Source organism: Myxocyprinus asiaticus, chromosome 13 (assembly GCF_019703515.2).
Source record: "Myxocyprinus asiaticus isolate MX2 ecotype Aquarium Trade chromosome 13, UBuf_Myxa_2, whole genome shotgun sequence".
NCBI lineage: Eukaryota > Metazoa > Chordata > Actinopteri > Cypriniformes > Catostomidae > Myxocyprinus > Myxocyprinus asiaticus.
Window position 1 is genome coordinate 27,607,252 of NC_059356.1, and position 27,089 is coordinate 27,634,340.

At 37.1% G+C, this 27,089-nt stretch overlaps 1 protein-coding gene across 2 annotated transcripts; it reads right to left on the bottom strand.

The window, feature by feature from the left end:
- Positions 1–6,407: 6,407 nt before the first annotated feature.
- On the bottom strand, positions 6,408–24,625 carry LOC127449733 (GTP-binding protein 1-like). Of its 2 annotated transcripts, XM_051713249.1 has the most exons (13): positions 24,171–24,625; positions 21,724–21,835; positions 21,448–21,628; positions 20,067–20,415; positions 18,861–18,984; positions 18,653–18,767; positions 18,326–18,470; positions 18,065–18,247; positions 17,566–17,701; positions 16,695–16,873; positions 13,931–14,095; positions 13,532–13,582; positions 6,408–7,611 (listed from the first exon to the last, which is right to left on the bottom strand). In XM_051713249.1, exons 1-13 carry the CDS (start codon positions 24,360–24,362, stop codon positions 7,513–7,515), a joined length of 2,031 nt encoding a protein of 676 aa, XP_051569209.1. In that variant the 5' UTR covers positions 24,363–24,625; the 3' UTR covers positions 6,408–7,512. The 2 variants fall into 2 exon arrangements, with proteins under 2 accessions (XP_051569209.1, XP_051569210.1); XM_051713250.1 differs by lacking the exon at positions 13,532–13,582 and having other exon boundaries at positions 24,171–24,623.
- Between the last annotated feature and the right edge of the window lie 2,464 nt (positions 24,626–27,089).

Sequence of the window (27,089 nt, forward strand, 5' to 3'; positions counted from 1 at the left end):
GATGAGGAGGGAGATGTTTAGTTTAATTATGTATATTTATTATATAATATATATATATAATTTTATTTTATTTTTTTTTATTTTTTTGTGTGTGTGTGTGTTATTTTATGTGACCACAGGGGTGTTCTTTGGGGTAGGGTGGGGTTGGTGTTTGGGGAGGGATGTTAATGAGTGTTAAAAGTTAAATGTTGATTCGGTGTGTATGTTGTGTTTTTCTCTGTTGTGCTTTCTCTTTGAATCAATAAAAAATTTTAATTACAAAAAAATAAGACCTTTTAAATATTTATATTTCAATCTTTATAGTTCCACGTCTTCGTGTACTGATAAGGATATTAGCAATTTCTTAGAGCCATTAGAACTTCCTAAATTGACGAATGATCAAAAAAACTCTCTGGACTCTGGATATTATTTTGGAGGAGCTTGTTGGGATAATTAAAGCCTTCCCAACAGGTAAGGCACTGGGGCCAGATGGTTTTGCCGCAGAATTTTTTAGATCTTATGTCACAGAACTGGCTCCACTTATGTTAGAAGTTTACACAGTCATTAAAGAACTACCATCAACCATGACATAACCCCTGATCAGTCTCATTCTTAAAAAAGATAAAGGTCTAAATGAATGTAAAAGTTATCATCCAATTTTGCTGATCCAGTTAGATGTAAAAATATTGTCTAAAATTTGGCTAATCAATTATACATATAGATCCAGTGGGGTTTGTTTGTGATCGTAGTTCTTCTGATAATATTAGACTTTTTATAAATATTATGTGGTCTGTAGCGAATGATCAGAATGATTGCTGCATCTCACTTGATGCTGAGAAGGCATTTGATAGGTTGGAATGGGACTAGCTTTTTAAGATTTTGGAAATGTACGGGTTCAGGAACACTGTTATTGGGTGGATTAAGTTATTTTATAAACGATCGCTATCGGCAGTGCAAGTTAATGGATTCATTTCTTTTTTTTTCTCTTGGTAGGGGAAGCCGGCAAGGCTGTCCTCTCTCCCCTTTATTGTTCTGTCTTGCCCTGGAACCATTAGCAGCTGCAGTAAGAAAAGAGATGATTTTCCTGGTATTGTAGCAGGAGATGTGGTGCATAAATTTCTACTCTACGCAGATGATATATTATTATTTGTCTCCAAACCTAGAAGATCTATGCCTAGCCTCCATAAAATTATTAATTCTTTCTCCAAATTTTCAGGATACAGGGTGAATTGGTCTAAATTGGAAGCTCTTGCTCTGACAGCATTTTGCCCTTCCACTGTTTTAGGTATTTAGGCATTTTATTTCCAGCAAATTTGAGAGATCTAGTAAGAGTTAATTTTGACCCACTAATGAAAAAGTTCTCGTGTAATGTTGATAGGTGGGCTTTGCTGCATTTGTCTATGGCTGGGAAGGTCAATGTTATAAAAATGAATTGTATCCCCAAATTCAATTATTTACTTCAGTCTCTTATATTTGGAATGGTAAACAACCTCAGTTGCATTTCAGAAAGTTACATAGACCAACTGACAAGGGAGGTTTAGGCCTCCCCAAAATTTTGTTTTATTACTATGCTTTTAATCTTTGACACTTGGCCCACTGGTCTTTTCCACCTGAGAGAGCCCCTCCCTGGTACAACATTGAACAAGCGGTCCTTGCCCCAATTTCACCATTGTAAAGTCTTTCTATTAAATTGCTTAGAGAAGTAAAAATGCATCCTATTATTTCACATTTATGTTCAGTATGGACTAGTGTTTTCAAAAGTACCAGTACTTCGGTACCAAGTCGATACTAAAATAAAAAAGATGTAACGATAGTGTTTCTGCAGTACCGAGCACCAACTCTATCCAGTACCAGCGAGCAATATGACCCACGACTGCTTTAAAATGCTCATTTTGAGCACATGCTCTGTTACTCCGTACACTGAAATGGACAATTAATCAAATAAAAATTGTGCCATGTCCTAGTGTGACTTATTACATCGCTAAAGGCTGCAATCTTAGTGTGGAAGAGCTGCGTACTTTGAATGAATGCATAAGTCTGACTGCTCATACATATTGAGAATCATTCACATTGTATCAGATGACAGAGCAGAGCACTAATCTACTGTGAATCACACAGCACATGTAAACTATATATTTATATAATTAAATCACAGCATTTGCGCTTTAATCTCAGCTCAACTTTATATCGCATTTAAAACAACAGAGTTGACCAAAGTTTTTCACAGTAATACAACTTAAAACAGAACATTTCAAAATGACCACATACACAAACTCACTAGTAATCTAAAATACAAATTGTCACAGGCTAACCTGATGACATTACAAATCAACATTTGACACACACGCAAATCTCACATACACTGATTGATGCCAGCAATTACGATCTTTTTAAATCAGAAAGGTGTAATGTGATTGTTTGTGGTGTTTAAACTGTCATTGTGTTAGTTGGTTTTGTGTTCTTGGTTTTGTTTTCTGTACAATCAAAATACATATTCAGATAAGGCCACAACACTTCATCAAGTGTCAGTTACCTTTATTTCATGAAAAATTTCCACCAAATCATCCTGCCTGCTGCTCATTTTCTGGTTCACATGCTGCAAAGCCAAACAGTTCTCCTGGTTTGATGTAGTTGTAAAGCATTGGCCACACCCATCCAATTGGGCTATACCATTAATTATTATTGCCAGAGGGGGAACTTTTATAACAGCAGTTTTGTCCTTGTTTTGCTGTTAATTTCTCTTCTGTTATCAAGTGTTGTGTGGACTAGTTGCATATTGGGTGACCTGATATTCTAGGCCCCATTTTGTATGTTTAAACATGTTATTGTAATATTTTTCCCCCCCACATTGGTTCATTCTAAGGGAGGAGCTAGACCCTATAAAAAGGGTACTGATAGAGTTCAGGGCTCTTTTTTTTTTATTTAATTTTTTTTATTTTGAGAAGAGGTGAATGGAACAGTGTTGTGGACATGGGCCATTTGTTGGTTTAGCCATTTTTGCACATTGTTGCAATTTTCTTTTGTGTAGTTGTTGTTTATACTTATGTAAATATTTTCACTGTAAATACTTTTGCACCGTAATAAACACTTCTTGGGATCCACCATTTATTACCAGCACATCATTTTTACTCTGACCGTTCAGGCCACTTAACACAAATACTTCAAAACTGTGTCCTACATTTCATTTGTTAGACTCAAAGGCCAGTGTAAAGAGATGAGATTTCAGACGTGATTTAAGTGTTGCGAACTGTTTATTAGTGATGGGTTGTTCATGAACGATTTGTTCATTTTGAACGAATCTTTTATGCGACTCAAGAACGAGTAGTCTCAGAGAGTGATTTGTTCGTTTTGTGTTGGCCGCCCATGTGCATTGCGCAACCTCCGTTAATTTGTTACGTGAAAACCGCATAGGCGCTGCACAGGAAACAGAAATGATTAGTTCACCTCTCGAGTCTTCTGGTCCAAGTTGTTCGTTCTTTTATCACGTGACAGCCATATACGCTATGCATTGCTCACACAGGAAACAGAAATGATTAGTTCACCTCTCAAGTCTTCTGGTCCGAGTCGTTCGTTCTTTTGTCACATGACAGCCGTATACACTATGCAGTGACAAAAGAACGAACAACTCCGACAAGAAGATTCCAGAGGTGAACTAATCATTCTGCTTCTCATAATTTGTCCTTGGCTGCATTATCAATTTTTCCTTATTGGGACTATAATCAAACTTTGCATAAGTAGATGTGTTGGGGGGGATTTGGCTATTGAAAATGTAACATTTTTATTTAATTCTGCTCAAATGAACTAAATGACTTGAATAGAGATTATTTCATTTTGCTGAACGAGACTCAAAGATTCAAGTCAGTAAAATGATCCGATCTTCCCATCACTACTGTTTATCCGGAAAAGTGACGCTTGCGGCAATATGTACACGTCATAATAAAAGCACGTTTCAAAATAGAAATAGTAGAGCCCTGAAATGGAAGAAATTGTGACAAATATATTACAACTGTATAGTAAAATGTAATATTCATTGTAATGATAATAATAATAATAATAATAATAATAATAATGAAGCATTATATCACAAGCAAGACTGTGAATAAAACTTTGGCAAAAAAAAAAAAAAAAATGCTATGACATGTTGAAAAGTTCTATTTTCACTTGTTAAAAGATTTAAGAATGAATTGATTAGACACCATTTTGATGATGAAGTTAAACTAAAACATGGAGTTCTGGAAAATAATAACAAAAGGAAAACATGATTTGGTAAAGAATAAAACACTTAAGCAATGCATTTTCTTTTAACTTATTATTTACATTGAAAAGTAACTTTTTAAATAGGCTAAACAGGTGTACAATAGTACATTGTCATATTAGCATATTTTTGCTGTGGTACCAAAATTGTTATTGAGAACCTTGAAATTTCACTGGTATCGGTACAGACTACTGAAATTTTGGTATCGTGACAACACTAGTCTGGACAAAGGTTTCTCGTATGTTCAATTCTGCTACTAAACCTAATATGGCTGAACCCCAAATTATGTAATAACAAGTCCCCCTTTTGCTGGAAAGAATGGATGGAGAGGTGTGTTGCTACACTTGGTGACCTTTATGAAAATTGTGCTTTGAGATCATATAAAAATATAACAGCAATTTGAGATTTCTAGGTCTCAATTTTTCAGGTATTTACAGTTGCACCATCTACTTTGTACTAATTTTGGTTCCCCCTAAAGCTGCATACACCCTCTGTATGGTGCTCACAGCCTTTGGAAAGGGTCATGAAGCATTAGTGTATTTATTCCTCGTTGATTCAGAGTCTTGGTGATGGGGCCTTAACAGCTCTTCAGAGGTTATGGGAAAGAGATTTGAACTTAGTATTGAGAATGGGGAGTGGAAAATAATTTTTAAAAATGTTAAAACTATGTCTAGGGATGCAAGGGTATGCCTTTTTCAGTTTAAGATTTTGCATCGTTTCTACTGGACTCCCTCTAGATTGTTTAGGCTTGGTTTAAAAGACACACCTACCTGCTGGTGATGTCAGTTGGAGAATGGAGACATAGCCCATGCTTAGTGGTTCTGCACTAAAATTCAAGAATTCTGGGTAAGAGTCCAGAATTTTATCTGTAAGAGTTTTAGATACTCAAATTACATTCTGCCCCAGACTATGTATATTGGGTGATGGGGCGGTTATTAAAGTAGGTGACAAATACACAAAAAGCTGGATCCAAACTAGTGTAATGATTTAAAGACAGATAATTCTTAGAGAATGGAAGTTAAAAGGCGCTCCCTCATTTCAAGAATGGTTCACTAAATTGCATTTGAAAAGATGTCATATAAACAGCTTGGTAGATTAGATGTCTATAGTAAGAAATGGGAAAAATACTTGACCTTTCTGGAAGGCTCTTTGTAAGAACCATGTGGAGAGAAAAATGATTGTGATCGAATTTGTCAATTGTATCCTTTGTGGAATTCTTTCTTTTCTCCTCTTTATTTGTTGTTTTTATTTGTATTTTTTTAAATTAATTTTTTTGTTTGTGTAACTCAGGCTTTGACCACAGGGATATTTGTTGAGGGTCAGAGTGGGGTTTGGGAATGGGAGGGGCAAAGAGAATAATGGGGGTTAAAAGTTGATTCTATGTATACATATTTTCCTTTGTTCGGATTTCATGAGGGTGAGTGATTTTTGGGTGAACTATCTCTCCATATGTCCATAATGAGTTTCCCAACATTGGAGCATGCTTTAAGCTTCAAGATTGAAGTACCACCTTGCTAGACCTCACTGACCAAAAGAAGGCCACAATAAATGAGTAAAAGGAGTCTTTAGTGGATGTGTTCTTCCATTCAAATACAGCTGGACAGAGTACAATAATAATAATAATTAAGCATTATTCTCAAGAGAGCAGGGGTCTCAAGAGAGATGAAAAACTACTTATAAAAGCAATGCTGCTGTGTCAAGTTATAGCACGAGATTCGACACAACCAAGACGCTCAAAGTGTCTGTCTGATGCATGTGTTCATAGACCAACAAAAATAGTAGTTAGATTCAAGTACATGTCCTGAGAACTGCCTTAAAGTCTGCCTCTGACCTATTGCCATTGATTGGCTTAAGTTCAATAACATGGAAATTAAATAAATATATTGACTTCTAAAGCCGCTTTTTGTATTGTCTAATCAGTGTTAGTCGTCTGCCACCATAATGTTATGTATTTAAATTATCTGAATTATTACATATTGTACAATTATTTACATTAATTTATTATTTGGGAGCCTTTCTCAGCATATGATGTAATTCAATTTTAAAAAGTAAATAAAACTAAATATAAAGACTACGTGAAAATCATTAAGTGAAACTTAATTGAGCTGCTTTACCACAGGCAGCTAGATCAAACTCTCAAAAACAGACCAGAACAGAGGGAGTCACACACTGCTGAAATTGTCAACATCAGTTTATTTAATGGAAAATGAGTTTCACAACATGTAAACAGAGAGTTTGGTCTGGAAGGGTGTTATTACTAAAGCTCATAGTAAAACCAGTGATAACCAATTTACAGCAAGTGTTTATTATGATGTGGAGGACTGTCATTGCCAAAATAACAACTTGATTCATAAAATGTTGCATGTAAACTGACTTCCATATTAAAGAACAAATCTAACTACTGGCACTATGTTTTGTAAAGATTCCCTAAGAGAAACCATTACAGGAAATTTTCATTTTTAAATCTCTGACATCTACAATGCCTCCCTTACGCTTGTGTATTTTTCTGGGTATCGATGTGGCAAATTGCACTCATTAACGTAATTTCTTATTTTACAATTTAAATGTGTTCCCAGAACTGGAGCAAAGTCTTGTCTGGGGGTTTGCTCAACTTGACAGGATTTTGGAGCACTGTAAATAGACTGTTATGATGTTAGCAATATTAAGTGTGACATATTCCTTCAAGATTAAGTATTTTCAATTGTCAATTTGCATACCACAATAATCTAGCTGCCAACAAACTCTGCAGTCAGTGTCTTAAAGCCTCCAGTGAATCCAGGCCATTATGTCTACTGAAAATCAGGAATTTTCACTACTTCACACTGTAATGATAATTAGAATGAAACATGTTTGTGTGATGAGGCTTGTTAATACTCCCTTTAAAACGGTTAGCTACATAAGAGTTCAGCCCAAGCTTTACGTAACAATTTCCAAAAGGATTTTCTTACAATGTGATAAGAATGACAGCCATTTAGCAAGTAAGAAAAGAGATTGGTGCTTAAAGATGATCCTTTTTAAGGTGACATTAACAGCCAAAAAAGAACCACCATGCAGTATGTTTGTCCTATATTCTCAATATCTACCATATATACAGTTTAAGAACACACGCATCTTATAATAAGTTAAAATTCACAAAATGTGCATGTTGGCTCTGTTAACTCCTAAGTCTTGTAATAGAGGTGGGATGGTCCATATGGGCAGGTAAAATGCAAGAGTAAAACATGGAGGGCATACTGGACTGTTCAGATTCTTCTGTACTGAACTCTTAGAGGGGGAGTTTAGCAGCCCCCTACCGCACCAGCAAGGGTTACTGTGTTGTTGCTTTGAGGTTTGCTTTTATGCCGTTGACCCCCTCGTCTTCTGCCTCCAGACTTTGGCTTCAGAGGAAAAGAGGAAAGAAAGTTGTAAGATGATTGTTGTAGTCAAAACTTTATACTTAATCCTAATATGGCAACTAACAAATGAAAGATATTCTCTCCCAGCTAATGCCGTTCATTTGTTTTTCATCATTTTGGTCACATTTAAGCTTTTAAAAATGAACTAGTCCATGAATTCCATCAATAAATATATTATATTGAAAATGTTTTGTTACATGTTAATTGTTAACAAGCATAATTTGTACAAGTATTTACACTGATTTATAGAAAACATGGTAAAAAAAAAAAAATAGGTACTGTCTCTTTAAGAAACCCAGCAGTTCTGTAAATGAGCGCATATTAACAAAAAGAGGACAACTGGTTTCTTAACCTCATCTGTGCAATTCTGTGATTAGTATTAAATGTTTATTTTTTTTCTTGTTTTTGATCAACAACTGACTTAAGAATATAAAGCAAGGGTCAGGAACCTTTTTTCACTAAGGATCCAATTTTTTTATTTTTGTTTGATGCATTTTTCCAAAAGAACCATAGCACAAACTAATAATTTACTATTTTCAAAAAACGTTTTTCAATAAAATAAAATGTTTATGTCCACAGCACAAAACTCAAAAACACAAAAACAAACAAATATGCAACAATTATTTATTTAGTTTTAACACCATGTCAGCAACCAGGCTATTCACATGGCAAACAAAGGTTCATCAATAAATATTTACAATATTAAATAAGACATTTAAAATTTATACATGATAAAAACTGTCAAATCTGTTCAGATGGTACTTTTAAAAAAAATATCTATTAAACAAGTCTCCATATAAAAGCATTGTCTGATAGTTCCAAAAGTGCTTGATGGTCATAAGAGTTGGCAAGGTATACGTAAGGGAAGATCTTCACCAGTCAGTAAAAACGCATGTGTTGGTCTTGAATGGCCCAGTCGGCATCTGGTAAACGCTATTTGGTCATGCCTAGATTTAACATTTTGAGAGTAATTTCTTTGGACCCTGGGGTTTATTTTGTATTATTTATTGCTATTGCACTCATTCCATTCTGACTGCCACTAACTGGTGATATATGAGTTTATTAATGGCCTGAGGTCAGAGGGTGGTATCAGACATTCCGAGATCTCCATGTTTAATGCCTCTTTAGCAACCATAGCTGCTTTTTCATTTCCTGCCAGACCGATATGTCCCGACACCCAACAGAGAATAATGTTGAAATCCTTCTTCTGTAATCGATATATTTTAGTCAAAATGTTTATGATTATGGAATGATCGGTCTCCATGGATTCAAGTGCTTGAAGGCAAGACTTTGCAAGAGTCTGAAGCAATTAAAAAGTTTTGTCCTCAACCCTGCTCAATGATTTCCAGTGCTAGTAGCAGCACTCGGGCCTCAGCTGTGAAGATGGAGCTCTGTTCTGGAATACATATGCCATATTGTTGATCTCCAATCACTACTGCTGCTGATACACTGTTATCCGTTTTGGATCCATCTGTGAATACTGTACTATGGAGTGGGAAACTACATTTCAGTTCCAAGAATTCCTGTTGATACACGTTGGGAAGTGTTTCTGCCTTTTTTAGTTGTGCCAATGCCATAATAGTTGTTTTTTTTAAAGTCCAGGGGGGAACAGGCCAAAAATGATACTGTCTTATGTTGTCCAGTTTGATGTTCAAATTCTCCAAGTATGGATTAATCCATATTCCAAAAGGTTTGATCGTTTTAGGTCTAGCTTCATACAGATGCGAACATTCTGGTTGGAATACTGGTGTAAAGGCCAGATTACTGAGATTTGCTTTGAGTTTGACTGCATATTTTAAGGCCAGTTTCAGATGCCTATTCTGAAGAGAAGGTTCACCGGCTTCTGTATAAATTCTATAAAGGCTCCAAGAGCTAGACGTATTCCCTGATGGTGTATTCTGTCAAGTGTTCGAATGTGTGACTTCCTTGCCTGACCATATCTACATGTTCTGAAGAGATGTAAAAGAACGGTAGTGTCCGCAGCCCATTCTGTATTGGCCAGGACTTTTAAAATGTTCATTGTTTTAAAAATTTTTTCCTCAATATCTTCATATGTGGTATGCAACAATTAAAAGTAACATGGTGCAATATGGAATTGAGTACACGTGTTTGTGCGGGTCTCCATAAAATGAATAAAATCACTTCATTTTACATTTGTTCATGAAAAAGTTCACTTCCCTATAGGGCTGGGCAATATGTAAAAAATATTTTAACGATAATCACCTTAGAAAATACTGCGATATCCGATTATATAGTCAACACCCCTGCCGAGGGTTGGTGATTGTTTTTGCTTTATAGATTTTGCTTTAAAAATTAATTTATTGAAACACGAAAAACGTAGACATTTCTAAATGCACTTTAAAAGAAACTAAAAAAGCAATTAAAATAACGAAGTGAAATCTTATATAACCACCTCCCCAAATCCAAACATTTACCGTCTCCAACGGCCCCATTTGTCATCACGCAAGCATCTGTCAACAACAATAGGCGAAAAATTACTAATAGCCCACAAAAAGACAATTATAAATTTAAAGATAATAATAATAAACATAATAAATAAGCCTAATAAATTCCCTTGTGTTCCCAAAATAATGCTGCCAAATGTGTGTTCTTATCGAATGTGTTTGCATTGCGTTTCGGTAATACAGTTAATGCTGCCTAAAGAAAAGAAAATAGAATGTGTCTTGTATTACTTTATGATTTAATCAATTTTATCTTTGTTTCTTTAACAGAAATATATATATTACTGAAACTGCAGAGTTGCATTCACAATGTGTAACAGCGAACTAAACTCACAGCACCTCCTGAGATGATTGGAGATCATTTGCAGCATTCTCATAGACGACATTATTCTTGCAAACAGTTTTCAGTCGAATGAAACAGAGAAAAAGGAATGAAAACTCTTTTTACATGCGCTTGTTCCATGAGACAGGGTCCTGCTGCACGCCTCTGAACAAACAGCGAATCAGACACGAGCATTGACAGCTTTTCTTTTGTCTGTTTTTATATAATAAAATATAATAAAGTTTCTTCAAGCACGTGTCTTGTGTCTAACATCATGAGTCACTCAGAGACATCTTAGTCTTACAGGTCATCCGCCTGTTGCGGGTAGATGAGCAAAATTACCTGCGCATGAAATCCCTGCATTTCTTCAAAATATAACCCCAAATCCGAAAAAGTTGGGACAGTATGAAAAATGATAATAAAAACAAAAAGGAGTGATTTGTAAATTATATTCACCCTTTGCTATATTGAAAGCACTACAACTAAACATATTGTTTTTCCTTGTGAATTTAATTTTTGTATTTATTTTTTTTAAATGTACAGTAATTTCAAATCAGATGATTGCAACAGACTCCAAAAAAGTTGGGACAGTCGAGTGTTTACCATTGTGAAACATCACCATTTTTTCTAATAACACTTATTAAGCATTTAGGCCCTGAAGACACAAGTTTACGTTTAGAAATTGGAATTTTCCCCCAATCATCCATTATGTAGGTCTTCAGCTGCACAATTGTACAGGATCTTCATTGCCATATGGTGTGCTTCATAATGCGCCACACATTCTCAACTGGAGACAGGTCAGGACTGCAGGCAGGCCAATCTAGCACCCACACTCTGCATACACAGCCATGCCCTTGAAATCCGGGCAGTATGTGGTTTGAAATTGTCCTGCTGGAAAATGCAGGATGTACCTGGAAAAGACGGTGCTTGATGGCAGTATATGTAGTACCAAAAATGTTACATATCTGTCTGCATTCATGGTGTGCTCACAAATGTGCGAGTTACCCATGCCATGGGCACTGACACACCCCTGGCCCATACAGACACTGGCTTTTGGACCTGATGCTGAGAACAGCTTGGATGGCCTTTTTCCTCTTTGTCTACTTTCTATCACAGATGAGACCGAGCCCAGAGAAGTCAGCAGTGCTTCTGGACAGTGTTGATGTAGGGCTTCTGCTTTGCATAGTAAAGTCTTAACTTGCATCTGTGGATGCAGCAGTGTGTGGTGTTGACTAACAAAGGTTTAATAAAGTAATCCCAAGCCCATGTTCATGATATCTATTACAGATGAATGATGTTTTTTTTAAGACAGTGATGTCTGAGGGATCAGAAATCACGCACATTCAGAAGTGGTTTTCGTCTTGCCCTTTACGTACTGAGATTTGACCAGATCCCTTGAATCTTTTAACTATATTGTGCACTGAACAGGATGAAATGCCCAAAATCCTTCCAATTTGTCTTTGGAGAACATTGTTCTCAAAGTGCTGGATTATTTGCTGAAGTATCTGTTGGCAAATTAACAAGTCTCAAATGATCCTTGCTCTTGAAGGACTAGGCTGTTTTTAGAGGCTTCTTAAATACTATGACACAATTGCCTCACCTGTTTAACATCTCCTGTTTCATATTGCCTTATTATTTGATCTCATCAAACTGTTATTAGCCCCTGTCTCAACTGTTTTGAAGCATGTTGCAATGATCTGATTTGAAATGACTGTACATTAAAAAAAAAAACAACAATTAAATTCACAAGGTAAAACATCATATAATGTTTAGTTGTAGCGTTTTCAATATAGCAAAGGGTAAATATAATTTACAAATCACTCCTATTTGTTTTTATTAGCATTTTTATACTGTAATAACTTTTTCGGAATTGGGGTTGTATAAATCACACGTTTCTTCAAACATGCATCTTTGTGTCTAATTTCTTGTAATATATCGCTCCAAAAAGTCTTACAGTTCACCCTCTACAGTGGATGGTACATCAGAAAAATTACCCCCCACTGCGCATGAAAAATCTGCATTTGGCGGGTGTTCATTTCAAACCTTGTTCACCAGTAGTAGATTCTACAACAAATTCGGGAGAAAAGAAATCAAAAATGACTTCAAAACTGTGTCAATGACTTTACAATCGCACCCACACTTTCTCTAGAAAATCTAGGAAAATTATCTCTAGAAAGTTTTAAACGATCATGTGTTGGTGAATGGTGAGACACCCGTCGAGCCACTTGATTTTTAACAATGAGTCACTCGATTTTTAACAAAAAGCCCCTTGTGGCTCGCAAGCCATAGGTTTCCGACCCCTGCTATAAAGGATGTTAAAAGAGCTATTATTCAATGACAAATGGATTGCGTGGATCTCATCTTTGGACACACACTGAACAAGTCAAACCAAACGTTTACTCTCAACATGCAGTGAAAGGATGCTGAACTTAAACACTGGTGAGTGAAATTTGAACATTTATCAGCCAGTGGCTAATCACAGACATTTTTAGTCATGTAGTGTGAAATTTGGTCTCATATGCGAGTGATTCACTCGCATTGTAGAGAGTTGCACATAAAGTTAAAAAAACTTTGAAAAAACACTCTTGGGATTTAACAATCAATATCGGTCAAATGAAGATCGCGATCCATTGGAAAATCTACATTTTCACCCATTCCTAGTGTCTGTGTAACAGCACAGTGATAACTAATTAGGAGCTTCACACATTACACAGTAAGTACGTGTAGTTTGTTCATTAGTATTACTCAGTACTTAGTACCCAATTACACAGCAACAAGTGTTTTACAGTTATCTAAAATTAGACCATTTTTTAAGCCAAATTCCATTTAGAGCTTCCCATTTGACATGTATATAAAAGATAAATATAAAAATGTTTACAGCAAGTATTAAACACACACCCTCTCAAAATTAAATTATGTGGTTACATGCTTGACCTACATGCATGTCTCAGTAAATTTGGGTAAAATAAGTGTCATGCTATCCTTATGCCATGTCTTTGGTCAAATGTGAGACACAAAGAACCAAGTTTTTTCAGTATAAACACAGCACAATTTCTATGAGAGGGTAACTGTGAGTCTCTGGAATGAGCGAGTCATCCGAAATGGTTCTCTTTTTTACCTTGTTCTCTTTGTTGCCCACATTATTTTGAGGGTCTTCCTCCACCTCTGTCTGAAGCGGTTAAAAGTGTGAGAGAGAAGGGCAAATGAAAGCAAAATAGAGCAGTGTGTGGGCAAGGGATAGAGGGGTAGGAAAAAATCATGTTGAAAAGAAATAAGGTGGATTTCAAGGTGATGAAAGAGAAACATAAGGACATGATGCAGGTGAAGAAAATGAAATATTGAACGTGACAATCGAAAGAAAAATTTAAATGATTGGGAGTGTGGGGAAAAAGTGATACAAAGTGATTAGATCGGACAGATGTGCACTGCTGTAAAACCACAGCAGAAAGAGAAACTGGCAATAGTTTTACATCTAAAGTTCATCCTAAATCCCCCTTTATTTTTTTATTCTCTGTACCTGTTGTGGTACATTGTGCTGAGTGGCTGGCACTCCTGTGGTTGTGGTCTCCTCACTGGATGGTGCCACTCCATCCTCTCTCCTAACTGGAGCTTTCTTTGTTGACTGCATCTTGATTTGTGGAGGTTTGGAGTTTGACGGTTGATTATTTGTTGATAGGAGCAACTACAAGCCAAGAGAACAAAAGTGATCAAATTTGTTTAAACAGTCAAATAAGGGATAATGCACAGTCAGCTGATCATTACTGCGTAATAAACCCTGACAGGACCCCAAAGTTATTACTTGCTTATCAAATACTGTAGGTAAATAAATGGCCATGAGATATTGATGTGTTGAAATTGTATTATGCAAGAAGAAAAAGACCACAGAATGCAATGAGAGACATGAAGCTAGAAACTAGATATATAGGTAATAGATATAAAATTATGATTAAAAATTATGCCAGCGTCCATTTCATAATCCTCATCTGCTTGGCAACCTCTTTAAAAATAATGCAACACTTTCTTGCTTTCGGTCCTGACCTGCACCCATTTACAGGGTATCTGCAGGTTCAAAGGAATGAAATGTAAATCTTTTTAAGAATTTTTAAGGATGAATAAAATAAAAATGTAAGACCCCTTTCGCAATAAAAAAAAACATTAATTCATTAGCAGGTAAATACAAAACCACTGAGGCTACTTGGATGACTCTGGACATGTTTTTTATATTTTATTGTGCATTTATGTGTTTTCTTTTTTTAAATAAGTTAATACAATATTAAAACTTTGTATGAATTCATTATGAATGCATGTAGCCTAAAGTATGTAGCCTTTATTGTGACCCATCTTTTTAGTCACTTGCTTTCCAGCAAGACGTGACGCAATAGACCAATGCTTTGGCAACGTCACCGCATATGTCATACACGGACGTGGTGGCAAAAATCATGCACAAAAAGTAAACTTTTATCGGATTACATTGTTGAAAAATTATTCCGAGGGCTCTCGTTGACTGCTGTGGCATCAAGCCATCAACAGAGCTGACTGGACTAAGGAGATCATTTCAACTCACAACTTTGCAGCAAAAGTTTATAGCAAACATGATTACATGTTTGTTATTATTTCATTTCATTATAGTAATTTTATCGCTAAGAATATGTTTGTATTTATGATGGTTTTGTCAAATCTAACACAACAGTTAGCGGGCTTTCTGCCACCACTTACTGCGCATGCACTGACATTTTTGTAAACAAGAGGATTGGTCTATAGACCTTATTCACAGTAGCGCCATGTTTGATTTTAAATGGGAAGGGAAATGAGGCTGTGAGGGATAGACTTACCATCTCTTCAATGGCATGCACGGTATAAAGCTTTAAAAAGCTCCTAGATCCCATCTGATTTACCACAACTCATGTTGTCTGGAGTTTTTTGTCTACTGAGTGGCCTTGAAAAGAAATTTTTCAATGTTTTGTCTACGGAACAATCCAAAAACACTTTAAACTGCAGTACAGCCCATTGAAGAGACTATAAGTCTATCCCTCACAGTTTTGTTGTCATTCCCATTAAATATCAAAGATGGTGCTGCTGTGAATAAGGTCTAGCATGTGCCAAATAACATTTACATATTTTTTTTTTCTTGGCAGATACAAATATTTTAACAGGTAGTTAAAGGGCAGTTCATTTAAAAATGAAATTTCTGTCATTACTGTTCACTCTTGAGTCTGTATGAATTTTTCTCTGCTGTGGGACAAAAAAGGAGATGTTAAGCAAAACGTTTAGTCTCATTCACTGTCACTGCATCTTTTTTTCATCCAATGAAAGTGAATGGTGACAAACTCCCTAATATCTCCTTTTGATATCCACTGAATTAAGAAAGTCATACAGGTTTGTAACAGCATGAAGGCAAGTGATGACAATTTTCATTTTTGTGTGAAATATCTCAAGTAAAAGTCAAAACTCGTCAGTTACCTTAAAAATGGCCATTTAAAGTTGACAATATGTACTGAAAATGTTAACAGATTAAATTATGAAAGAACTGTGCTGCATAATTAGTTATGATGTATATTGAAAACCGATTATATACACATTAAATATAGATAATATATATTATGCATATTATTAATATTATATTATTTATATAATTATATTGTTATTGTTTAGTATATTATTACCAAAGAATTTAAATTGACTGATTCAGATGGTAGAGAAACTACCTGTATATGTCATATCTAGAGAGATGGAGATGTAACAGATGTAATTCTGCAGCTGAGTAGTTCTGTTAGCTTTACAATTATTGTCAAAGGTAATGTAAAATAAGGAAGCGCCATGATTTGAAAGGCATCAAAAGACCGCTCCAACCTCGAGCGCTTGCAAATTACAACGTTGACAGCTTTGTCGATTATAAGCAGGAGGGATAATGTTAGCACATTGCTTGCTTACAGAGACGCAGAATAACACCATTTGCATTTCAGATTAACAGGTTTATGAAGGTTTATACATGTGTAACATTGTAAGTTCAGTAAAAATGTGCTTCCCTGCATGCGCTCACACTAAACTCAAGCATCAGCTGCTAAATGATGGATGCACGAGAGAGAGAGAGAGAGACAGAGAGAGAGATGATTTTGACTTGCGCAGATTCTGCTGTTTAAGCATCTCCTCTATTCACACACCAAAATTTAAGACTTCTTGTAATTTCAGATATTTAAGACTTTTTATGGCCTTAAATTTTAGAGTAAATTTAAAACTTTAAGGACTTGCGGGTACCCTGTTTTAGACCCCATGAAGCTGACCTTTGTGATGGTGCCCACAGCCTTAGTCCTCCCTTCTCTGAAGACTAGCCTCTGGTCTATGTGCAGGTACTCTGGAGTTTTAATGAAGCGGAAGTGTACGGTAGCTTTGTCTCCTGTGCGTAAGCAGTCTCTGGTCATAGACAGTATAGTGGCTGTCTGCCTGATGCTGCCGCAGTGCACTATGCAAAGAAAGAGAAAAGCGAGACAGATGGTAAGAAGGATTTCGTAAGATGTGCGGTGCTTTTCATTTCTAAAATTGAGCATCCTTGTTTCCTTTCCTTACGTCCTAGTTCCACCCTTTTAGAAAACTAGGAAAAGATGCAAGGAAAAGAAAGAGGACGAAGGAATCGAAGCAAGATGTTTTTGTAAAATGGAATGTCCTTGCTCACACATTACTTCAGAGCACCACTGCCCCTGCGCAGCTGCATTACTTCAGAGCATTTGCCGTTATGTTGTTGAAACATTTAATAATAAAACATAATAATTCAAGATTCAAGACTTTTAAAGTAGGCGACAATTATGGTTTATTTAAACTGCAAAGGTGAAACTTGAATTAAAACGTTTGTGTCAGATTTAAAGGGGGAAGAGAATTGAGTTTGTCAAGCGCTTCGAGAAAAAAAGTCTTCCACATAAGATGCTCCTGTGCTTCCTCGCTCAAGTGTCCTCAGAAAGCTTCCTCTGTCCGAGCGGTGCATTTAGAGAACTGATACTTCTTTAATGATGCTGGATTTTGATCAGTTTCCAGGTCACGGGCTCAAGGACGGAGGAGCAAGGATTCACAATTTAAGAAATGAGAAGCACCCCTGTTTGCAATCTCTTGCATTCTCAAATGTTCAAAATTAGATACACTGAGAGAGCATTTGCATCTCACCCATGGCTTGATATCTAGGGGAGATGGTCGTCGGGTGATGTAAAACTAGTATCTCGGCCTCAAACTCCCAATATGCCTGTGGGTTTAATCTTGGTGACACCATGACCATGCCCTTCCTTATTGACGAGCGTTTAATCTGAAACAGAGAGTAATAAGAAGGGAAAGGGGTTGGAATGAACAACAAGACATGAAACATAATTAGCAAGTCAACATGAAACATTAGCAGGTAAATACAACTCTTTGCAACCTATTTTACTTTCTTAATCTTACATACTTCAGAGTGGAACAGAATATTCAAAAGACAAAAATTTTATTTGGAATAACATGCAGAGTAAGACCAGGAATGTGCATTAAGAGAGTAAATAAGGTAATTTTTGATTATTTTGATTGCAGATTCAATCCTAAGTATGTACATATTGTTCCAGAAACAAATAATATCCGGTTTTCTTTAGTTATTGACAGAATAGAAATTAAGGCTTAAAATGGCATTACAAAATACCTTTTTCAGAGCAAAGGAGGCCGTCTGGCCACCACGGACCTCTTTCACAGGCATCCTCTTGCGGTGAATAGACTTGACAGTGATGAGGAGGAAAGCGCCCAAAGGGTCTGGTCCGAGAAGCAAAGTGTCATTCAGCCGAATCAGCCCACGTAACGTGGTCCCTGACACTACTGTCCCCACTCCCTGTCATACAGATCAGACTGTTGAGAAAGGGGAGAGATATAACATGTATAAATAGAGGGAGACAGACAGCATGCTTACTGGTACTGAATAGGTGTCATCTATCTGGAACTCTGCAGGCTCATGGTCTTTGAATGAGCTTCTGGAGGTGAGCAGGTTCAGGAACATCTTGAGTAGATCCATGTTCTCTCCTGTGACATTAGAGATCTGGAAGATGGGACATATTCTACAAAACAAACAAATATACACATGGGTTTGGATTTGTAGCACTACAATAGGATTCAGAACGATGGTAATGTCATGTGCAAATGACCCAGCAGAAGTTCCTGTGTTCCACTGAGGAGAAACATAGCATATGATTCAAAGTTGGCAGGTGAGCAAAGAGAAGTGTGGACTGCAGGGCATTACCTCTCCGAACTAAAGTTGGATGCTGTGACAATGACATCATCTTTGTTCTGGACCAGCACAGGGATCTTTCTGCAGCCTGGAGACTTTAAGATCTTCTGCAGGAGCTTCAAGGTCTCTGAAATATTAACACATTTCTTTAGTATTCTTTCCATTATTTTGTGGTCAATACACAATGGAGTTTTAACTTCTATCTGTGGATGTGTTTCACCTTGAAGAATATTAGCTGGACACATGTCAATCTTAGTGACCACCACAAAGACAGGAACATTGAGGGCTAATGCCAAGCCGAGGTGCTCTTTGGTCATGCCAACAATTCCTGCATTACTTCCAATCTGTGACAGAAAGAGAATAGCCATGAAGGTCTCAGCTTCTGAATGTTTGAGAATCATCAGTGCAAATACAGAGGCATACACTTGTTTATAATCCCTATTGAGCGGTCCATTGTGGCAACATTTTAAGGCTTTCAAACAGTAGGCAGCAAAATGTTGTTGCCTAATTCTGTTCTTCTTTTTGGCCAATATTTAAGGTAGTATCTTATGTATCCTTTGTGGATAAGGCAATCCCATTTTTATCTAAAGATGAAGTTGAGTAAAAACATCTAGAAATATTTTATTCTGTCCTCAAGGAGTGCTAACCATGCAACATGAGTGACAGTTAATGGAGTTGACCCATAAGGAGCATTTCAAATCATGAGATATGATTTATAAGGTTCCATTTAGGCTAGGATGCTCCCTTAGAAGATAGCTGTCTATGTAGACTTTCTTAATCTACCTTTTTCCTGGGGGTCTTACACGGGAAACGGATGTGTGTGCGAATTTCGCTGGAAGTTGTTCTATAGCATTCACTAGTTTCGGCTGCAGTCATTTTAGACCCTTTTTACAATTGGTATTAAGATGCGTTTCGGATGACAACGATCACAAATGGTAAATATAGTTGTAAACAGGGTGCAAAACGTTTTATGATTGGATTACAAAAAAACATGTGACCACATCGCATTTAAGGTGTAAACGCCATCCTGATTTGAACATGCAGGGTGACAAGATGACAAGCACACACATCTGAAGCTGAACTAACACAGGTACTCCGCTAAAACAACAGATAATTTAATCTGCATTTGTGTTTAGATTAAATTTAAACTGCATCTGGGAGAAACCGCGCACCAGTTTTGTTCACGCTTTCTTTGTCTATTATGACTTTTTGCAGCTTATTATCATTCAGTAACACACTGACATAGTGATTGATGTCATCATGAAATTTCCACGAAAGCCCAACACGACAATGAAAGAATGAATGGACATATGCCGAAACAACAACTGCGTTCACTTGATAATGGAAGTAACGCCCACATTTCACATTAAGCATCACAGGATGTAGAAAAAGGTGGATAGTTTGACTGCATGTCTCCCCTCCTCACCATCAGCATACAGAAATCAGGCAGATGACCAGTCATTCCAAACACAGTGGTCTTCAGGTACTTCTCGTGGCCAGCAAGGTCAATAAAGGTGATGACTTTAGAAGACTTCTCACAGATCTTGGTCCAGTCCAGACTGCCCCCGTGACTGTCAGGTTTGTTGACTACCTGGCCCTCCTGGTCGAATCCCAGGATGTCGTTGCCCACGCTGCTGGTGCGGCCACTCTCCATTTCGTGCTTGTGCCTGAAGAGCTTCTGTCGTGCAAAGCCACGGCCATTATCTAACTCTCCATGAGTCAGCACACCCAGGAGTGTGCTCTTACCTGCATCAACATTCCCCACTACAGCCACCCTGAGAGAGAGAGAGAGACCATCATGACTGAATCAGCAGTGCAGCATGGCTACTTGAAACATCATAAAGGTAAAGATTCTTTAAAGACTTAGAAGACACATTAACAATGTGCCTTTAAAAGAATGTTTCAGGTTCAAACTTTTTTGCCAGTGCTTAATCATACTTAAAATGAAGTTAAACAGGGCAATGCAATATACATTCAAATAAACACTATTTTGAAAGTATAGTCACGAGACCTAAACAATATACATCTTGGTACAAAACTAGTGTGACAGAATTGCTTACTAACCTTGTCTGCAAAGTTATAGGCTATTGGAAATGTCATTGATGAAACTCATTTCATGACTACATAATTTTCACATAATGGGGGGGAATTCACCAAGAACTAATTGTGCCTGGTAAAAGCGCCTGCTATTTGCACATGCTGGTTTAGCACCCAATTCACTAAAGAGTGTTAATACCTGGCATATGTCAAGATGCGCGTTTAGTCAAGTGCACTTTCTGCATGTTAAAGAGATGATTCAGGTGTCTGGATCACAGTGGACAGTGATACTGTTCAGTCCCACCAAAGTGTGTCAGATAACTGTGGTCTGCTGCATCCTCCGTTATAAAGCGCTCAAAATTTAGGATTATGCAAATCAGGCAACAGTGCAAACACGCCCACAAAATCACTGCTGAACACAATTTGCATGCGCAATGTGCACACACTATTCCAATCTTGCGTGCCGATTTTGATCGCTTTATAATGGAGGATGCAGCAGACCACAGTTATCTGACACTTTAGCAGGACTGAACAGTAAATCTGACCACTGTGATCCAGACACCTGAATCATCTCTTTAACATGCACAAAGTACGCTTGACTACAGGCGCATATGGACATATGCCAGGTTATAACACTCTTCTCTACCTTTGATCATTATTTTATGAATTACTGCTGATATGATCGATAGAAAATGTACACAAACATCTCTTTCAATAAAATTAATTTTACCGCCTGCTTTCATCTGGCGGTAATAGTGCTATGCACTCACCTAACCTCCAGGAAGTCGGCCTCTCCTACTCTGCGGCGAATAAGGTAATCTCTGATCTGGCCACCAGCCTCAGTGCGCTCCCTCAAAAGGATGAGGTCTGCCTCTATCTGCTCACACATGGACTTCACTGTGGCAACAGATGCCTGCATGTCACTCTCATTCAGACCATAGTCTCCTCCATCTGAGAGTGAGATTGAAACATGCTGGTGTGTTTCCATGAAAAACTCAAAGGTCTCACAGGACCCATCTCAGAGTTTGCAGTGTTCATGGTCTTACCTGAACCCACTCCCACAACATAGATGGTCTCCCCGCAGCCCTCATCCATCCTCTCACGCAGCTGCCGTAGTAACAAGTCATACTGTTCCCCATTGGGACTGACCAAGGCTAACTTTGAAACATAAAAAAAAGAATAGTACTTGTTACTTAAAAGTTTAAGCATACTATACAGAGTGATTGTGCAACACAGATTTTGTTCATTTTGTTTGTTTTAGAGGTGCAAATGGTAAGGTGGTTTGAGATGCATTCCAGATGAAAATCTGTCAAGTGTACATGCATCTGGCTGTTGTCTTTTTTTGTATAGCTTGATAAAAAGTCACGCTCAGTTGACAGTATGATAGATATGCTTTGTTGTCATTTGGGGGGAAACACTTATGATGTGTTAAACACCCTGCAGTGCGGAAGTATCTTAGTAAAAGTATAGACAACAAATTTTAATAAAGAATTATTAGACTTGTTCTGATCATGAAAGACTGCTTTTGGTTCAAAGCAATTACTTAAAAGACGGCCATTTGGCTACTACAGGCCATTTACAGGCGCAAAGGTGTAACTTGAAGAAATGGTCATTGAACAAATCAATGACGAATCTGAACGAATCTTTTTGGTGAACACAACAGAATCAAAAGACTCGAGTTACAGCGGGGCAAAGTCACTTAGTTAGAATCAAATAATAAAACACATTTTTTTAATTCACTGCCTGGCATTAGCATAATCACGGAAGTGAACTCTGAAGTTTTTTTAGCATATGGTGTGGGAATTCTAGATCGGATTTTTCTTTGTTTGGCCGAGACACACTGCTGTGGTCGAGTGTAAATGGAATGTGCAATCCAATTAATAAAAATGCAGGAGGTGACCAAGTGTTAATTCCCCAGGTCTGAAACCTAGTGGCACGTTTGCATCACACAAAAACAAAACACTTCAGTTTCCAACGCCATATTCAACCATGATTACTTTATTTTCCAGGCAAAGTGTCCAATAACGGGAAGGTTACCAAAATAATGTGTTAGTCCCCATGAAGCGATCCACTCCAAGTAAAATAAAACAGCTTTTATTAGTCTACTGATATGACTAGAGTCTTCATCTCATAAGTAAATAATTTTTAAAAAAAATAATTAAAGTTCCTATTCATTCCTTTGTGTACAGCTTTTTAATGAGGAAAAAAAATACAGAGTGTAATTTCAAACCTCTTTCTTTGTGTAACTTACCTCATAAAGAGTACAAATGCACACAGACTGATTCAATGACAGTGTAAACAAAGGTCAACAAAGATCAATAAACTGAGGAAAAAGGATACCTGGCTTTACTGCATGTTACATCAGAGTGTGAAGAGTAATGTCACACAAGGCGGAGTGACAGAACATCATGCAATACACTCGAAAATGCAGAAATAGAGCTCAGCCCTATCAACGTGTAAACAGATCATCACCTAGAGTTAGTCTAAAACTGGGTTGATGAACGATAAGGCGGCAGCTGCCACAGCAGAAAACTGCCTGTCCTGCTCAATCAAGACTATTTCACGAACAGCCATCTGTCTAGGTTCCCACATCCATCAAGGTTATGTAGTGTATACTTACACTAGAGTTCATGGGTAGCTGACATGACATGTCAAAGCAGTGTGACATGCTACACGTAATTCTATAAGTATGTAGTTATGACCTCATACTACATGAGAGACTATATCAAATATATGTCCATTTAAAAATAATTTATCACCCTGCAGGTGCATTTGAGTGAATAGAAAAACACACATATTGTATATACTGCATGTGTGTGTGTGTTAAATATATACATACATACACATACATAATTATTATTACTAATGACAGTGTTATTTTTCAACTACCCAAACACCATGTTTTTCATATTCAATTACAGTTCCTCTTTTCAGGTTTTCTTTTCATAGCTCAACTGCTATAAATCGTGTTAAAACTTTAACAATGGATAAAAGTTATCAAGTAATTTAATATCCATTTCCTGGTTTCATTTTCAGTATATCTCCTCTGTCTCCCTCCCTCTAAAGGCAAATAACCTCTGTGTTGCACTGAAATTTCATCAGATACTGTAATGTCAGGTTGTCATCTCTTTAATTATTGATAACGGCCGTCTTTCATTCATTTGCTTTAATGCCGAAATGCAATCTATAATCAGCCTGCATTAAAGCTAAACCCACACACAGATGGATAAAGCACAAATACATATTCGTATACCTCACTCCTTTAGATGCATGATACATAAGATCCCGCAATTGTTTAAATATTGCAAAGACTAATTTAGCCTGCTAAGCTAAAGATAGCTTCACAGTTGTAGGATCACAATAATCTTAGCTCGTATACGTGTGAAATCTCAAAATGTGTTTACAATTCAAATATAGCGATAGAAATATACAGATATTACATATATACATGCGATAATTTAGCCTGTCAAGCTTGACTCTATATCAGGCCTACCTTGCTGTAGAAGTCTATGCCGTGTTCCAGGGTCTCGCCGTTGAACATCTCCCCGTCCTCGAAGCACTCTGTCCCGTCATCATCGCCGCATCCCCGGCCTGGAGCAAACATGCTAGCGGGGACTACTACAGACTCTGATAACCCCAAGGTCCCAGGATTAAAACCCGGCTCCGTCGTCGTTACCGATGCCATCTCTCGGGCAGCAATTTTTAAAATTAAGCTAAAACAACTTTAAAACAATGCCGCTTTAGGGGGAACAATTGCAAGCTGATACAGCACAAACACTTGTGAATTCACATTCAGACTGTAACGCCTCTCACCACTAGGCTAAAACCTGCTGTGCCGAGAAGATAAACAAGATTCATGCACACTTATTACTTGCATCTATATAACATGGTATGCTGATAATAGTGGAAACATTGACCTTAAAATCATTCTCTTGTGGTGTTTAAACTGTTTGTTTAAAATGGTAAGAAAATGAGTCATATGTGTTTTTCTTCTCCTCATGAATTATTCAACAGCATTCCTGGCCAACCACGTTCTTCCTAATCCAAATCACATGTGTTACTATCCAATGAAAGTTCGAGTGCGGTGCATGTCATTACAAATGCAATGCAAATAATGCAACATTTATTGACAAAATTGCGAAGTTTATTTCGATGTAATCGTTGATAGAATCCAGATCAACTTCTCTTTATGTTAGTACAAATGTTCAGTTTGCAGTTACTAATCATTAATTTGTCAGTGGACCATAGAATTTATAACAAGTTCTTTTCTGCCTTAAAGGGATAGTTCACACAAAAATGAAAATTCTCTTATCATTTATTCACCCTCATACCATGTCATATGTGTATGACTTTCTTTCTTCTGCAGAACACAAACAAAGATTTTTTAAAGAATACCTCAGCTCTTTTGTTCCATACAATGCAAGTGAATGGTGATCAGGCCTTTGTGGCTCCAAAAATCACCTAAGTCTCCTAAGCAACTAAATTGGCCCAGTTGCTAGGGAGGGTAGAGTCACATGATGTAACATCCTCGTGGTTTTGATTAGTGGTTCTTGTTCTCAATGGGGCATGTGGTAAGTTGTGCATGGATCGTGGAGAGTAGCATGAGCCTCCACATGCTGTGAGTCTCCGCGGTGTCATGCACAACAAGCCACGTGATAAGATGCGCGGATTGGCGGTTTCAGAAGCGGAGACAACTGAGACTTGTCCTCCGCCACCCGGATTGAGGTGAGTAACCACGCCACCACAAGGACCTACTCAGTAGTGGGAATTGGGCATTCACTTGCATTGTATGGACCTACAGAGCTGAAATATTCTTCTAAAAATATCTTTGTATTCTGCTGAAGAAAGAAAGTCACACACATCTGGAATGGCATGAGGGTGAGTAAAGGATGAGAGAATTTCCCTTTTGGGTGAACTATCCCTTTAAAGAAGTATCAGACATTTCTTTTGACAGGTTGTGTCACACACCTGTGTAGCAACATTTGTAACTACAAATCAGGTTTATCGAGAATATTACATTATGTTTCACTAGATTATCCTGTTTGTGTAATGGTTATCTAATTAGATGCAGAGAAAACAAATGGGTGCCATGGATGGAACTAGGCCATTCTATAAAATGTATAAAATTCCGAAGTGGCATTTGAGCAATACGCCAATTGCTTTAGCCAAGAATCAGTTCTGTGGTAGAAACTGATGTCAGTCTAAAATACATTGAGTTGTTTCACCACTTTCAGATGGAATTTATTTCTCTCTTGTGCCCCAGATTGTCAAAGTAACTGTAATATACTGTACTGTATAACACTTTCTGTCATCACACACAGTTTCCTAGGCAACTAGAAATTAGTAGTGTAAAAACCACCTTTATTGCATTTGGCTATTTCATAATAAAACAATTAAAAAACTCTAAAATGTGGATTGCAAACCCACGTGTATCAGCACAACTGCCTTCTGAGTTTTTCTTTGGTACCTCGAAGAAGACAGTTGTGCTGATATGCATGTGTTTGCAATTCACATTGTTGAATATTAAATGGTTTCAATTATGAAATAGCCAAATTCAATAAAGGCAGTTTTACTCAACGAATGAAGTGTGCCAAGGAACTTACTAGATGACGAATTAAGTTTCCATAACAAAGAGCACCTTCCACATTTACTTTATTTTAATTTTATTTTTTAACCTTTTGAGCTGACATTTTTGATCAGAACACTTTCTGCATCTTTTACAAATTTGTATGTTTTCTAATTTCCTCCAACAAACCACTATTTTCCATAAACATGCACATTGAAAATTTGAGGTCTTAACTATAATACAAATGTATATTGAAAAGATCAATAAAACATTTTAGATTAGAAAAGGAGTTCCCATTACCAAAAAGTAACTGAGAAGTTTCTGGATCTTGAAAGGCTAGATTACCAGACACAGTTTACCAAACACAACAATATAGATGAATATATGTATAATGTATAGGTGTATAATGTATAGATAGATGGTTAGGTCATGGCTGCATTTTACAGTAGATCACAAATGGAGATTTGTGCAGTTACTCAAAGCCAGTGGGAAGACGAGAGCAAAAATGTGCAATGTAAGAATTTCAGGAGAACTGGTCATGAAGCATCAATTTGCATGTACTCAAGAGGTCATTAGCAAATAGTGGGTAATGAGTTGGAATAATCCAACCTTATTCAGATAGCTCAAGTTTGAAAAAGCAACTGGCAGTATGTTCACTAATTATCCAGGTCTCAGTATGAGCCAAGAAGCAAAGAGACAATGTGCTAGCACAGGCAGAATGAAGTCACAGCACACACACCATTCCATATTACTTTCATCAGAGTTCCAAAGGATTGGCGAGGTGCTGCAGTGGTTGGGTCTCCGAAAACCATAAGGAAAGCAACAGACTGGAACAATGGAAAGAGA

Excerpts from the sequence above, each read along its gene's own strand:
- LOC127449733 (XM_051713249.1), bottom strand. The coding sequence starts at position 24,362 with ATGGCATCGGTAACGACGACGGAGCCGGGTTTTAATCCTGGGACCTTG. Across the intron at positions 21,836-24,170 it reads GCATAGACTTCTACAGCAAG|TTAGCCTTGGTCAGTCCCAA; the intron begins GTAGGCCTGATA and ends TATGTTTCAAAG. Across the intron at positions 7,612-13,531 it reads TGGGCAACAAAGAGAACAAG|CCAAAGTCTGGAGGCAGAAG; the intron begins GTAAAAAAGAGA and ends TTTCCTCTGAAG.